At 37.7% G+C, this 14,279-nt stretch overlaps 1 protein-coding gene across 4 annotated transcripts; it reads left to right on the top strand.

Annotated features, from left to right (window-relative positions):
* Window positions 1-1,470: 1,470 nt before the first annotated feature.
* GPR85 (G protein-coupled receptor 85) lies at window positions 1,471-13,699 on the top strand. 4 transcript variants are annotated; one of them, XM_036919003.2, is made up of 4 exons: window positions 1,471-1,753; window positions 2,156-2,761; window positions 2,946-3,060; window positions 4,158-13,699. In XM_036919003.2, exon 4 carries the CDS (start codon window positions 4,328-4,330, stop codon window positions 5,438-5,440), a length of 1,113 nt encoding a protein of 370 aa, XP_036774898.1. In that variant the 5' UTR covers window positions 1,471-1,753; window positions 2,156-2,761; window positions 2,946-3,060; window positions 4,158-4,327; the 3' UTR covers window positions 5,441-13,699. The 4 variants fall into 4 exon arrangements, with proteins under 4 accessions (XP_036774898.1, XP_036774897.1, XP_036774900.1 ...); XM_036919002.2 differs by having other exon boundaries at window positions 2,943-3,060; XM_036919005.2 differs by lacking the exon at window positions 2,946-3,060.
* The last annotated feature ends 580 nt before the right edge of the window (window positions 13,700-14,279 follow it).

Genomic DNA, 14,279 nt, shown 5'->3' with positions numbered 1-14,279 from the left:
ATGTCAGATTAATTTTGAGAAGAAGATAATTGATACTTCAAATAAAATTGTATATATTTACTATAAGAACCAAATTAAGCAAATTACATCAGTCCTCCTAATCCACTGATCAGTATAGTCAATGTAATATGCCAAGAACTTGAAAAACCTCTAGAATCCTTCAGTCAGAGTGTACAGTATTTTGTTGTTTGCTTTGTCACGTTACTCCTAACCTGACCACCAATTTTTCTAGGTTTAGTGATAGAAGAAATCTAAGAGAAATTAGATAAGATCAAGTAAGGGTATGATCTGAACAATTTGAAGCACAAACTTTACATTTGAGAACTTGCAGGTGATGTGAAATTTTTGTCAGCTATTAAATAAAATTGTTTAATCCCTGTTGAAAAAGGAAGATGATGGATGATGTAGACTTCTATGTTTTCTCCACTAGAGTTAATGAACTAAAAGGAAAATATCTCATTAACTTTTTGAACCCTGTTGTGAGGTAAGAAAATGACAATCTCATCTAACAGCTGGAAAAACTGAAGAACAGTGAATGTTCTTCAATTGCAAGGGTAGTAGCTCTAATATATCCTGAGATGTGAATATGAAAGAATATTGCATCCACTCATATTTTCCTCCCTTACTTTAAAAGAATCAATACCTGCTTCTTAAAGTATAAGGATAGTTAAGCCCTTGGATCTTGGCCCTATACCTTTTGGCAGAGCAAATTATTGTCTCATGGCCTGGCAGTGCAGTTACCCTTTTAATTTACTTTTAAATAGCTTTTCCCTAATCCATACAACCTAAGATCTGGCCACTCATGAATCTCCAGCAAACTTATTTAAGTCTCTTATTCTATAGATTTTTTTAACTGTAAGAATTCAGGAAATAACTCTTGGTAAAATACTTTGAGACACTAATTGGTAAGTAAAAAAAAAGAACAAATTGAATTGATTTGTAGTGGCACAAAAATGAATTTGACATTTCACTTAGAAGTTGCAAACTATCATATAATGCTGAGGTTTTCTGAATTTACTTGCTTTGCAAAAAAATAGAATGTTTCACTTAAATGGAAATGCTGTCAAGTTAGTTCCAGTACTCCCATAGGACTGATTTTCTATGTTAAGGGAATGCAAAAGTCAGGTGCTTTATATATATATTTCTTTTCTTTTTCTTTCTTTTTTTTTTTTTTTACAAATCGTATATAATTTTTAAAGGGGTTAGGACATCCCAAAACAAATAAGGAAAATGTAACATCATTTCAGTATTACCAACAGAAGGCTTTGGGTAATGACTGTGACATCATGACAGTGAAGTATTCATTTTTAAGCTTTAAACAGAGAAAGCTTTACCTCGGTATGTCCAATAGAAATACAATATGTAAATTAACCCATATTATCTGTATGCTGATTGGCTTGAGTTTCCCCGAATGTCACAATCTCACCACCCAGCAATGAGGTATTTTACTGCTGTCTGGAGATCAAATTATTACTGTAGAGAAGATCATTATTTTTTCTGTTTCATTAACAGATTATTATAAAGCAATAAGAATGCAGGAGGAGAAGCAGACGTTTCACACTGGCAATTAATGAAAGCATGTCTGCTCGTGTTTTGGAGGTGGGGAGGTGTTGTTTAAAATCTTATACCACTCCTAACACAAAACTCTTCCGGAATGGTAAAAAAAGGAAATGTATGGTTCCAGAGGCATCCCTAAGCACCCCGGGTCAGGCTATGTGGTGTCTTGTGATATCATCGGACCTTTTGGATGGGTGTAAGTTTTATGAATTCGTTATATTCCTAGTATTTTCTCTTCTGTAATAACAAAGGGGGGAAAGGGAACTCATTCACACAACTGCTTAGACATTACCAGGCTATTGGTCAGCTGTACGTTCAAGAAGGAAAAAGGCTGTTGCTCGATGTGGTGAAATGGGAGGAATAGTCATTTAAAAATTTTTACGCCTGATTGTGTTGTCATATTCGTTTTTGCAGCTGTCCTCTGAACTTAGCTTCTCTATACTTAACGCGTATTTGCGTGCATTCGAGAACAGACGACTAACAAAGACAGGGCTGCCCTAACCTGCTTTCCATTCTTCCCCATTGACAAGATATTTCTTGACTGCTCTTTTAAAATACATATTTATTTCCTTCTTTTTTTTTTCTTTTCTTTTCCTAGCTAACCTGCAAATGCAAAGGTCAGCTGGGGAAATCATTAAAGAAGAAATCTAAAAGAAGCTTCCAATGATTTGGACCGCCCTAAAAGAAAGGAAGAGAATGTTCGGGGAAGACGAGGGTTCCGGACAGCTGAGGAGGGGGAGGGCGTCCCTGGAGCTGTGGCTTCTCCACGCGATACCCTAAGGGCAGAGAGAGTGGGTCAGAGGTCCTGAACGACCCTTTCCAACCCCCGACTTCAGATGCGGGGAGGGAAAAGTTCGGACGCAGCCACAAAGGGACAAACGTCTAATTTTGCCCGATCAACAGGACAGGACATTCAATAAACCCAGCCGGCTCTGGAAGCGGGTCAGGGATCCTGCCGGCTGCACAGAGGCTGAAGGAGCCCCTGCCGCCGCCCTAGCCGCCGCCGCCGCCGCGGCCCCTGCGTTACTGGGGGAGACGGTGCCGCTGCGACAGGGGAGGACGCGGCTGGAGCTCAAGGAGGCTTCAGCGCGCAGGCGCCGCCGAGCCCTGCCTGAATGCTCAGTCAAGGCACTAAGGCAAAAAAAAAATCAGCAATTTATAGAAAGAAGAAGCTATAGTCTGTCGGGATATCCAACACCAACAGGTAGGAGGATATACTCTCGGTTAAGTTTGGGGGGAGGGGGGCGCACAGTGTTGATGAAACTGCAGGTTCACCGGGAAAGAGCCCTCCCTGAGGTTTTTTGGTTTTTGTTTTGGGGGATTTTTTTTTTTTTTTTTTACAATAAACTGCATAATGGAAGTACATTCAGACAATGCATCTTCAGTAGGCCTTATTGAGAGCCCCCTTTCTGGAAAGCGTTGCAAGACTGAGGAATATCAGACTGCGAATCACTGGGAACAGTTTCCTTGCAGCACAGAAGCAATCTCTCTCCCCATCTTCGCGTATGTAATGCATGTCTCTCTCCTCCTCCCCCTCCTCCACCCCACATTATAAATCCAGGGGTGGCGGATTTCAGGTTTCGTAATGTTGCATGATGCGATCGGCATTTACCCGGGGATTTACCGGTGGGGAAATTAAAATCATTGAACGCAGTTTTGCCTGGGCTTCCATCAGCATATTCCGGGCAAGTGAGAAGTGGCTAAGGAAACATGCTTCGTGGGAATAACAGAGGAAGCTGATTTCCCTGGTGTGGCTCCCAGGCAGCTGAGACAATGTGCATTTTGTTTTAAAATGAAGCCACATGTGATTTGCAAGGAAGGTTAGCAGTGTAAATGGGAAAGGTTTAGTTTCCCAAGAAATACAGGTTCATGTTAAATTCATTTGAATCCAGGAAGCCAAGGTTTACAAATGGAAGTGCATTATTCCTCTGGGTGTGTTTCCCTGGCCAGTATTTAAATTAACCATTTTTAATAATCATGTGGGCTTAAAAGAGAAAAGATTTGCCAAAAATTGGGGGATGGGGGTGGGAAGGGAAAGACAAAAGATTAAATCACATCAAATCCTGGAACAAGTTTCTATTGATTTCAAAATCTAATGTTGAAATTATGCTTTAAGATGGATCAACAAATACTCTTCTTATAATATGCAGTATAGAGTGGTACTTGAGTTGAAAGACATTATTTTGCAAGGGTTCTTTGGAGCCATTACCAGCAGAGAAGCTGCCTGTAAAACACTGACAGATACTAACAGACCTCAAATAAATGTAGATAGTTTCCTCTCTGTCTCCTATTAGCAATCTTGTAGATTCCTTTGCAACACTAGTGAATAATTCCTGGACTGTGGAACATTTTATTCCTTCTGTCCTAAAGGTGCCCAATCAAATGTATGTTCTCCAAGATAGAGACATTTTAAAACACATCTAGCTCAGAAAACTCAACAAATTCTCTGAAGTTTCAAGCAAAAATATTTATGAAAGCAAATAATATTATTCCAAATTAAAACTTTATTTGCTTCCCCATAAATGAACAGCTTTGTAGGAGCCCTACCTTACATCATTGCTTGTTAACTTAAGAACTGATAGCTCACTTCTTTTTTTCAGATTTTCTGATGGCAAATCAAATGGAAGAGAAGAGGAAGCGTGACTGCAGATCGGATCAGTTCTCTTTGTGGATTACATTTTCAGTAAAATGTATGGATCTATCTTTTCCTTGTTCTTATATCTAGATCATGAGACTTGACTGAGGCTGTATCTTTATCCTCCATCCATCTATGGCGAACTATAGCCATGCAGCTGACAACATTTTGCAAAATCTCTCTCCTCTGACAGCCTTTCTGAAACTGACTTCCTTGGGTTTCATAATAGGAGTCAGTGTGGTGGGCAACCTTCTGATCTCCATTTTGCTAGTGAAAGATAAAACCTTGCATAGAGCACCTTACTACTTCCTGTTGGATCTTTGCTGTTCAGATATCCTCAGATCTGCAATTTGTTTCCCATTTGTATTCAACTCTGTCAAAAATGGCTCTACCTGGACTTATGGGACTCTGACTTGCAAAGTGATTGCCTTTCTGGGGGTTTTGTCCTGTTTCCACACTGCTTTCATGCTCTTCTGCATCAGTGTCACCAGATACTTAGCTATCGCCCATCATCGCTTCTATACAAAAAGGCTGACATTTTGGACGTGTCTGGCTGTGATCTGCATGGTATGGACTCTGTCTGTGGCCATGGCATTTCCCCCAGTTTTAGATGTGGGCACTTACTCGTTCATTAGGGAGGAAGATCAATGTACCTTCCAACACCGCTCCTTCAGGGCTAATGATTCCTTAGGATTTATGCTGCTCCTTGCTCTCATCCTCCTAGCCACACAGCTTGTCTACCTCAAGCTGATATTTTTTGTCCATGACCGAAGGAAAATGAAGCCAGTCCAGTTTGTAGCAGCAGTCAGCCAGAACTGGACTTTTCATGGCCCTGGAGCCAGTGGCCAGGCAGCTGCCAACTGGCTAGCAGGATTTGGAAGGGGTCCCACACCACCCACCCTGCTGGGCATCAGGCAAAATGCAAACACCACGGGCAGAAGACGGCTCTTGGTCTTAGATGAGTTCAAAATGGAGAAAAGAATCAGCAGAATGTTCTATATAATGACTTTTCTCTTCCTAACCTTGTGGGGCCCCTACCTGGTGGCCTGTTATTGGAGAGTTTTTGCAAGAGGGCCTGTAGTACCAGGGGGATTTCTAACAGCCGCTGTCTGGATGAGTTTTGCCCAAGCAGGAATCAATCCTTTTGTCTGCATTTTCTCCAACAGGGAGCTGAGGCGCTGTTTCAGCACAACCCTTCTTTACTGCAGAAAATCCAGGTTACCAAGGGAACCTTACTGTGTTATATGAAGGAGCATCTGTAAATCTTTAGCCTTGTGAACACTAACCTTCTCTGCTAAGCATTTGTGGCCTGCAGCCATATCTTGAGAAGAAAATCAAGAATGGGATCAGCAGTTATAAGGATTTGGGCAACATTCTGCAGTCTTTGCAATAGTTCACCTATAATCCTATTTTAAATCTCAGAGTGATCCTGCTGACTGCCGGCGAAGGTTTGTAATTAAGAAAGGACTGAACCACTGCCCTAAGTTTCTTTATGTGGTTGAAAACTAGATAATGAAAGTAGCAGGTGCTAAGTATCAGTGCTAAATGCTGTGTATATCACTACTTACAAAAAAAATCAAAAACAATTAGCATTGGACATCTTAATAAATTGACATGAGGTAAATGTGTTGACAAAAGCTAATTTTAGAAGTTCAAAGACTTTAAAACATTTCATACTATTATTGTTTTGCAAAGACTAAAAAATTTGGGGACTTAAAGTACTGTAATCCACTAAAGACATGCCATGATTTACTGGATTACCACACTTTAAAAATATCGCCTTGTAAGTTTTGGGGAGCATTCCAAAGCAGTATATTGGTTCCAATTAGAGTTTACTTTTTTTTTGTATTAATACATTACTATTTCTAAATACCACTTTCCTTACCTAGTAGTGAAACTGCTAGCATTGAACTGTATCATGTGGGTTTTGTTGAGTTGGTATAAAGTTTTTCCAATTCATTTGTGTTTTACAAATGCTAGATATTGGTCTAGGAGGCAACATTAATGGTACCAACTGGTCACAACTGAGCAATTATAATAATGCAGAATAAACACATGTTGCCTTAAAGGCTTATCTAGTATCCTTTCATCTTATTTAGCACCGGAGCAAATAGTCAAGGGAAATTGAATCAGTAACTGGTCATGGTCACGCATCTGGAAGTGCATGGACGATCATTTAATACTCTTTTTCCATTTTCTTCACATGGTTTGAAAATTAAGGTGCACATCACTGGGATAATGACATTTTCTTCTGAGGTGTGCTACCCATTCTAGCGTGTTCTAAGAAGCAGGCAGTTGATGTATGTTTATATTTTAAGTCAGCTGTCAAGGGGAGACCACAGCCTTAGTATGACATCCTGCACAATTTGTGAAGCATTTATTCTACTGAAGGCACAGTCTTGTTTATACTTTCTGCACATTCAGTGTATTGGTCGTTTAAATTATTTCAGTTTTAACTTGTGAAAGCTTATAATATGATTTCTGGTATTTTAGAAATACACTAGCGTCTGTGAGTCTCATTCTTTAAGATACAGATCTGTGAATTTCAATATAAAGTTGCATTTGCCAAAATTTACCCGTGTAGCCTGTTACTTTTCTTGGAATACATTTTACATTTTTGGCACTTCATTTTTTTTTTTCTTTTTGCCCTAGGAGGCAAGCACAAACTAGGAAGACTAGATTTGTTATGGTTTTGTTTCTTGATTTTTGTAGCTACTGTATTCTGGAACTGGAAATGCATGAATGATAGGGGGCATACAGCTGATAAACTGACAAATAATATTATCTGAGAAAGCATTATTTGGTAGCTTATCATTATTATCCCTCTATTTATTCTTACAAGCCAGTAATATTTAGAGGTGTATACCTGCTTAGTTGCTTGGTTTAGAATTTTAATATAAATACCACATTTTAATTTGGAGCTTGGCAGAAATTTTGGGTTCTAAGTATATAACTTATAAGAAGGATAGTTTACAATAACATTATGATAAAACCAGAAAAACTGTTATTGGTTTTGTTTGTTTTCCATTGTTTTTGCTTTTGTTTTTTTGTGGGTTTTATTTTGTAATTAATAAACAAGACTAGGTCTAATGGAACAGAATTCTTCATTGCTACAGTACTTCTGTAAAGCAAATATCAATATCAATATAAATAAGAAAAAAATAAATCAGTGAAATGTCTCCATGATTTATGCAACCATTCAGTTTTGCTCATATAAGAATAGCTTAAGCTGTCATTTAGTGAGCACCCTGTTTGACCTCATTTTTACTTTATACCAAAGTTGATTTGATCTGAGACAAAGTTTAATATACAATGTTGAACTGAATCTAGCAATAAAGGCCCTTTGTTGGCACTAAAATCATTATCCAAAATACAATAAAGGAAATGTTATCAAAAGGTACTCAGATAACATTATGTTTCTAACTCAAAAATTTTACAGTAGAGACATAATTATGATGATTATATTTATAAAGAATTTTGCTTAGATGCTCAAAGATCACCAGCAATCAGTAGAAAATTCAGCAATGATCTTGAGACCAGAGAAGCCAGGTTTTATCACTAACCTCCATTACATAGAGAAGAAAACTGAAGCATGGATTAAGGGCAGGGGATTGAGGAGTCAAGAGCAATGGCCAAGTGAGATTGCCTGACTCTACCTAGCTAGTTGGAATAACAGATCCAGCAGCTTTAGTAAGTGATCAGCCCCAGTGATTACTTTTTTGCTGAACTGTAGTGACTTTGACTTAAGCCTACTTTGACTAACTTGGCATTTCAGGTCAAGGAACAAGAAGAAGTGGGTGAGATACATCCTCAGTTAATCAATGCATTTATAAATCAATGAGTAATGGTAGCAATTATATAATAAGTGTGCCTCAGTGTCTTGATGACCAAATCACATTTTCTATTTTGGCACCCATTCCAATATTCAATATTTAAAAACAGAAAGCTGGTAATTAATCAACTTATAAATGTTACTAATCTTCAACCCATAAAAATACATTCTCACTGGGGAGTCCAACTTCCCTATGAGAAAGACCCATTACCAATAGTACTGTGTCCCTCTTGGACTAGTTACATCTGATTGGAACAGTCTTTAAACTGTTTTCCTTAATGGTGGTGATGTGTTTGCATGGATCTGTCTATGCTATCTCATCTGGTTCCTTTGGTCCCGGTGGGTTTATCTGTGAGATAGTTGGCTGGAGTTAGGCATTTGGTCTGTGACAGTGGAATCCTATGCAGTTATTAACTGAGGCAGGCGGTGAGTAACTTACCCAGTTTCCACAGTGACCCCATTTAAATAACACAAAATTAACCATGGGGATAAATTAAAAGTTATTTGTAGCACAATGTATTGACTGAATTACCTTCTTTGAATGTAAGCTGGTTGGATTTCAACACCAGCATTTTTCAGAGAAGTTAATTGGGTTTCCATTGTTAAATTGATAAGGCCACTTACCTATTTGCCTCTACTTGCATGAATGCTACTAGAATTATTCATTTATTCATTCACTCAACAAATATGTGTCAGGCACTGGGTTTGGTGCTGGGAGCACAGTGGACAACAAGACAGAACAGTCTCTCATGGAGAATTCTTAGTCTCTTGGGAAAGACGAACAACTAAATATGTAGTAGTAACTAGTTACAAGTATTACAATAGTAAATATTTCTAAGATGGATTTGATATTAATGGCCATAAATAGACTGTTCTCCATTTTCCCTTCAGTGCCTTATCTTCTATCTTTGCTCAATATTCCTTGGGATCTTTTATATATCATATTCCTTCAGTTCAGAGGGAACCTCCATTCTGCTCACACTTCATTTGGATGAATCACCATGTTGTATTTTAGAATCCTGAGCTCCCATGTTGTTAATGCTATGTACAAAATAACAGTGGAGCCTGAATGTTAAAAGATCTCCTGCTTTATGTTGTGACTGTCCACTTCCGCATGAGAGATATTTCAGTTCCTTCGGGAGACATGGAGATGTCTTCTCCTCCATACTCATATCTTCCTGCAAGTTAACATGAGAATACCTGGGCCAAGTGTAATCAAAAGAAGTCACTAAGATGCCAGCTCCCATGGTGCTCAAGCAAAGATGGGAATAGCCTGTGAAACAGTGTACACATCTTTATTATTAAAGCAGGCTATTCCTTCAACATTTTTATTGCCCCTTATTAGAGATACAGCAAAACTCCCTAACCCCTATCAGCTGAAAAGTTTGGTTAGCCTCCTAAGTTTACTTTTATTGCAAATACAATGAAATGTATTTACAATTATAGAGACACATTTCTTTTCAGCTAAGCCATGCAATAGTGAATTGTGTTGCAATGGTGATAATTGTAAGACAGTTGTAAATAGAACCAAAACTCTTAATTTCCGTGTGTTCACCATTAGATAAATTTACCTTGCTTCATTCTTTATTTTACTCCATGTGTAGCATAGACTGCATTGTTATTGAAACAAACAAAAAAGCTTACGTTAATTTCATATTAGAAAGAAAAGGAAGAAGATAAGATGGTAAATGGTAATGTTTCAAATACTGGCTAAACATGTTAATTAAGGTAGATGGTCATCAAAATTGTGGGTTATTTATGATTTTGAAATCTTGTGAGTTTGTTTTCCTGTGCAAAAATACATCACTTTCATGTTTGTTACTATTATCTTATAAATGTTTTGAATGGAAATTGCAGGGTCTTTAAGGTAATTGTTTATTACTGACATTTTTTATTGTTGTTTTCAACTCTGGGCATGCTAGTTTTCTGTGACTTTCTCAAGTCCCTCAGAAACCTTTTTTTACACCATATTAAAATGATAGAATTGCTCAATTCTGAGGAACAAGTTCATAATTTGTCTATATCATACTTAAAGTGAAGAAATCATTTGTAAATGCGTTATTTTTTTGCCATTAGTCAAAACAGTCAATTAAGTTCTAGATGCTGAACACTGGAGCAGTGGAGGGAAGTTTTTTTTGCTAACTCTTTTTTGCTTTATACTGCAGCGTAACAGGCTCCAAAAAATATATTAAAGCCAAGAGGCTTTAACTTTATAAAAAGATTATATAATAAGACTTGGCTTTTAAAATGGAGATAAAATCTTTTATATCATCTTCTTTTGCCAAAGGGATGATATCCATTAGCTGCTCAAACCCTTTGTATTAAAAAGCTTTTAAAGATGGTTTTCCTCCTACCAGATCAGGCAGTTAATAGAAGGGCTAGAGCCCTGAAAGGCCTGGAAGGAAAGCAAAGAGTATGTGTTTCCCTCTGAGTGATTGTAGAGAAAGGCCTCAAAGAAGCCACAGGTAGTTTGGGGTTTGGAATTATCCCTTCCTAGCATTCACAGCCCACCCCTAGCTCCTTCTGGTGCCGCAGGACAATATCATCCTCAGAAAGACACAGGTTTCAAGCTTGGCTTGGAAGAAAAAAACAGTGCCTTTTTTTCTCTGTGTGTTTGGAAACTAATTCTTGACACAAATATTAAAATGACACGGCAAGTCCTGTTTTATGGGGTTTTGAATAGACAATAAAATAACATATAACTTATATGGATATTCAAGATGGAGTGAGGAAGTTAGGTCCTTTATTATGGATGAAAGTTATAATATTAAAAAGCTTTAATGCTGTATTGATAATCAAGACTCAACAAGCTGAAGTTAATTTGTTGTTTCTTTTCATAGCTTTAAGAAAGCAAAAATATGACTAGATGAAGGAGGAGTTTGTTATTTTCTCCTCCATCAAAAAAAAATGTTGAATTGAAAGCATTCATCTTCTCTAGGGAAAACAAGGTGTTTTGATCCTTTTTAGTAAGCATTTTTACTCAGACATAATGAAATTCAACAGTCATTTACTATGTGCCTACTGCATGTGTGATCTTGGGCAAGTTATTTAACCTTTCTATGCCTCAGCAATAAAATTGAGATAATAGTACATACATCCTATAGTTTTTGAGAGATTTCACTGAGTGCATCCTTGTGAAGCCTTTCCAAAGAGAGTCCGGCCTCTTAAATCAATTCTACTTTTTACTGGCTCTCTCGTAGTTCACCAACTAGCAGTAGAGATACAAACAAATTATGAGACAATGTGATAAGTGCTGTAAGGGAGACATGTGAGATAAGTGTTAAAGAAACACAGACAAGCAATTAACTCTGTGAAGATGGCAGAAGGAAGGTGAGATGGAAAAAATGGCAACTGAACTCAGTCTTGAAAGATAATTTTAATTTCATCTGCTTGACAAAGTTAGGAAATCCATTCCAGACAGAGGAAATAATAAAATGAGCAAAAGACAGAGAGATTTGAAGGCTCATGATGTGTTCAAATCAGAGAAGTCTAATGTGGTATGGTGGGGCCTGGGAGGGAAGGGCCAACATGGCACAGAGATTAAAAAGCACAAGACTTGAAAGTTTAAGTCCTTATTCTGTCTCTTACCAGGTTTATGATATGAACAAGTTAATTAGCTTTTGAGTCTCAGTTTGTTTATCTATAAATGAGTAAGTAGTAGCAATCACTACTTTTAAAGATTTGCTTGAAGATTAAATGACCCCAAAATAATAACTAAGTACTTAGTATGTGCCAAAGACTATTCTGGACACTTTTCATATATGAATTTATTTGGTTATCACAATAAGTAGTTGCTATTATTAAGCATATTTTACAAGCAAAGAAACTGAATCATAAAGAAGCACCTGCACTAGAAGCAGGTGAAACATGGATGTGAGCCCTGAGCACAGTACCCAGCCCAGAGCCAACAGTCAATAACGTTGGCTATTGTTACCACTGTTGATTTTAACAAAGTAACTGAAGAAGGTTAGAGACTAATGGGTGTGAAGTGGCCGAGCAGACACAGAGCCCCAGCCTGCAGACCTCAGCTCCACCTTGCTCTCCTCCCACTGAGAATGTAAAGGAAGCAAAGAATAGCACTGAGTTGACTAATATGCCTCTCCCTTTTCACGTGGGATCATGTTACTACAGAAAGAGGAGAATCCATCTGATCTTCACATGATTTTTTAGAAGGGCAATACTCAAATTTTACAAGTGGGCTCAACAACTCATACCACATGGAGGATTTTACCTAGATCTGGCTCATATTCTTCCATGCTGACTCAGGGTTATCAAACCCCATGAAAACTGGAGATTTTACATGATGGTTACCACAGGCTGGGCAACATCTTTTTGGAGTCTCTTGTTAAGTCTCCCCTTCAAAGGCCCACCTTTCAGTGTCACCATTCCCAGCCATGTCCCAGCTGTTTACACGTACTTGCCTACACTGAAATCTCTCCAGAGCCTTCTATAACACTAGTAGTCAAAGCTATACATAGTAAAAGGATGATTAATGAAGAATATAATAGTAGAATTACCTCATGAGTCCTGTTTGCTTGGTATTCTTAAATCCACATGGTCCTTACACTTCTAACTATTGACTCATAATCGGTTGTTTACGTACCTGGTTATCCTTCACTGAATTTTGTAAAGCTGTTGTTCTGCCCATTTGAACCTCCCTGCATTCATCCCAATTGAGCTTCATTCTTTTTATTTGACCTCTTACTTTACCAGTAATTGTACCAAGGTGATTCACCTTCTAAAGAGGTAGACAGCTCTAAAGAGGTAGATGGCTGCCACCATCCCTCCGCACCAATTTGGCGATGTTTGTGATCTCAGTAAATATAGTTTCTATTTAATTAGCCTGTGCAGCATGGAAAAGGGTGCCAGCCTGGCTGTCAGGAGCTGAGCTGCTGACCAGCTGCAAGCCCTGGTCAATTCACCTGACCTCTTAGTTCCCTCAGTGAAGGGGTTGATCTCTTAAAGTTCCCCAGCTTGGAAAAATCTAGTTTGTCCATCTGGATCACCGATGTCCTCAGGACATTAATTACATGGTTATTTCTAATAGGCATAGCTTGCCATTGTTGACACTGATCTGCTGAAATCCACTTCCTTTGTACAATATTTCAACTAACTAGGTTCCTACCTAAGCAGTTGTAGGCCCAAGCTGATTCCAGCTTTTTGATATCAGCACTAGAGAATATCTATGGCATATTCAAATACTTTGACTGGGCTTCTGGTTTATTCATGTACTAACTCTAATAGTAGCACTTTTAATTTTAATCAGGCAGACTTTATGCTCTCCTTCCATTTCAAATCACCAAATTATGGATATTTGAGCCCTGTTATTCCTTTTTATGTTCTATTTTCAATTATAAACCATGGATTTCTTCTAGAAGGCACCAAATTTGTTTCAAGTTCCTATTTCAAATATGTAGAAACATAAAATTAGGGAAAATATCTTAGTACCTCCACAGTTTGGAATTACAGAATGATCTGTCTTTGAACAAATGGATAGGCACTTAATAAGCACATACTGTGTACAAGAAGTTGTACTGGGTGTTTAATAAATCTTTTAATTGAATTTGGTATTGGCTGAAGTTTTGGTGTTAAAGTCTTGTAAAATGAACACAAATTTAGTTTTCTTTTTGTAGTTTTTGCTGCACCTCACATGCATGAAGAAAGTGGCTTTCAAATTCAACCTAGTATAAAAGTGTTTTCCTATTATTTTTAATCACACTCTAGAGTTAGATGTAAATGTCTATAATTAATGGTACATCTTTTATTTACAATTTCTGATTTATAGCAATAAGACTAATTATCATAAAATACTCTTTTTATATATTTTGAGTTTGGTAGCTTGTTAGCTTTTAAGAGCATGAACTAGAAAAGATATTATTCTTACGACAGTAACTTTTTAGCTACTAATAAAGAACTTGGCTGGTAGCATGGGAAAATATTCATGCATCCTAGAATTCATAATTCAAGGAAGCAAATGTTCCCATTTTTACATGATCCTCATGCACGCACAGTACACTGGGAATTCTGTTCAATTATTGCATCAGTGCTTTTAGATTTGATACCACTCAGTTCCCTGATGCAGAAAGAACCTGTGTTCTGCTCTGTGGTGCTATTGTTTGTTATGCTTGGAAGATCTTGAGCATTTTCTAGAGTGCCAGAGCTCCAGTGCTTTGTACTTCCATCATGGGCATGAAAACTGTCATTTTCAGAAAGAAAAAATGAGAGAGAAAGACATTTTCTACTGTATTGAGTTTG

The sequence above is a fragment of the Manis pentadactyla genome, chromosome 7 (assembly GCF_030020395.1).
Source record: "Manis pentadactyla isolate mManPen7 chromosome 7, mManPen7.hap1, whole genome shotgun sequence".
Classification (NCBI taxonomy): Eukaryota; Metazoa; Chordata; class Mammalia; order Pholidota; family Manidae; genus Manis; species Manis pentadactyla.
Note: the sequence above shows the minus strand (reverse complement) of the source record. Positions and strands in the feature narration are given on the sequence as shown.

What these genes read in the sequence shown, in the direction of transcription:
- GPR85 (XM_036919005.2), top strand. Translation starts at nt 4,328, where the DNA reads ATGGCGAACTATAGCCATGCAGCTGACAACATTTTGCAAAATCTCTCT.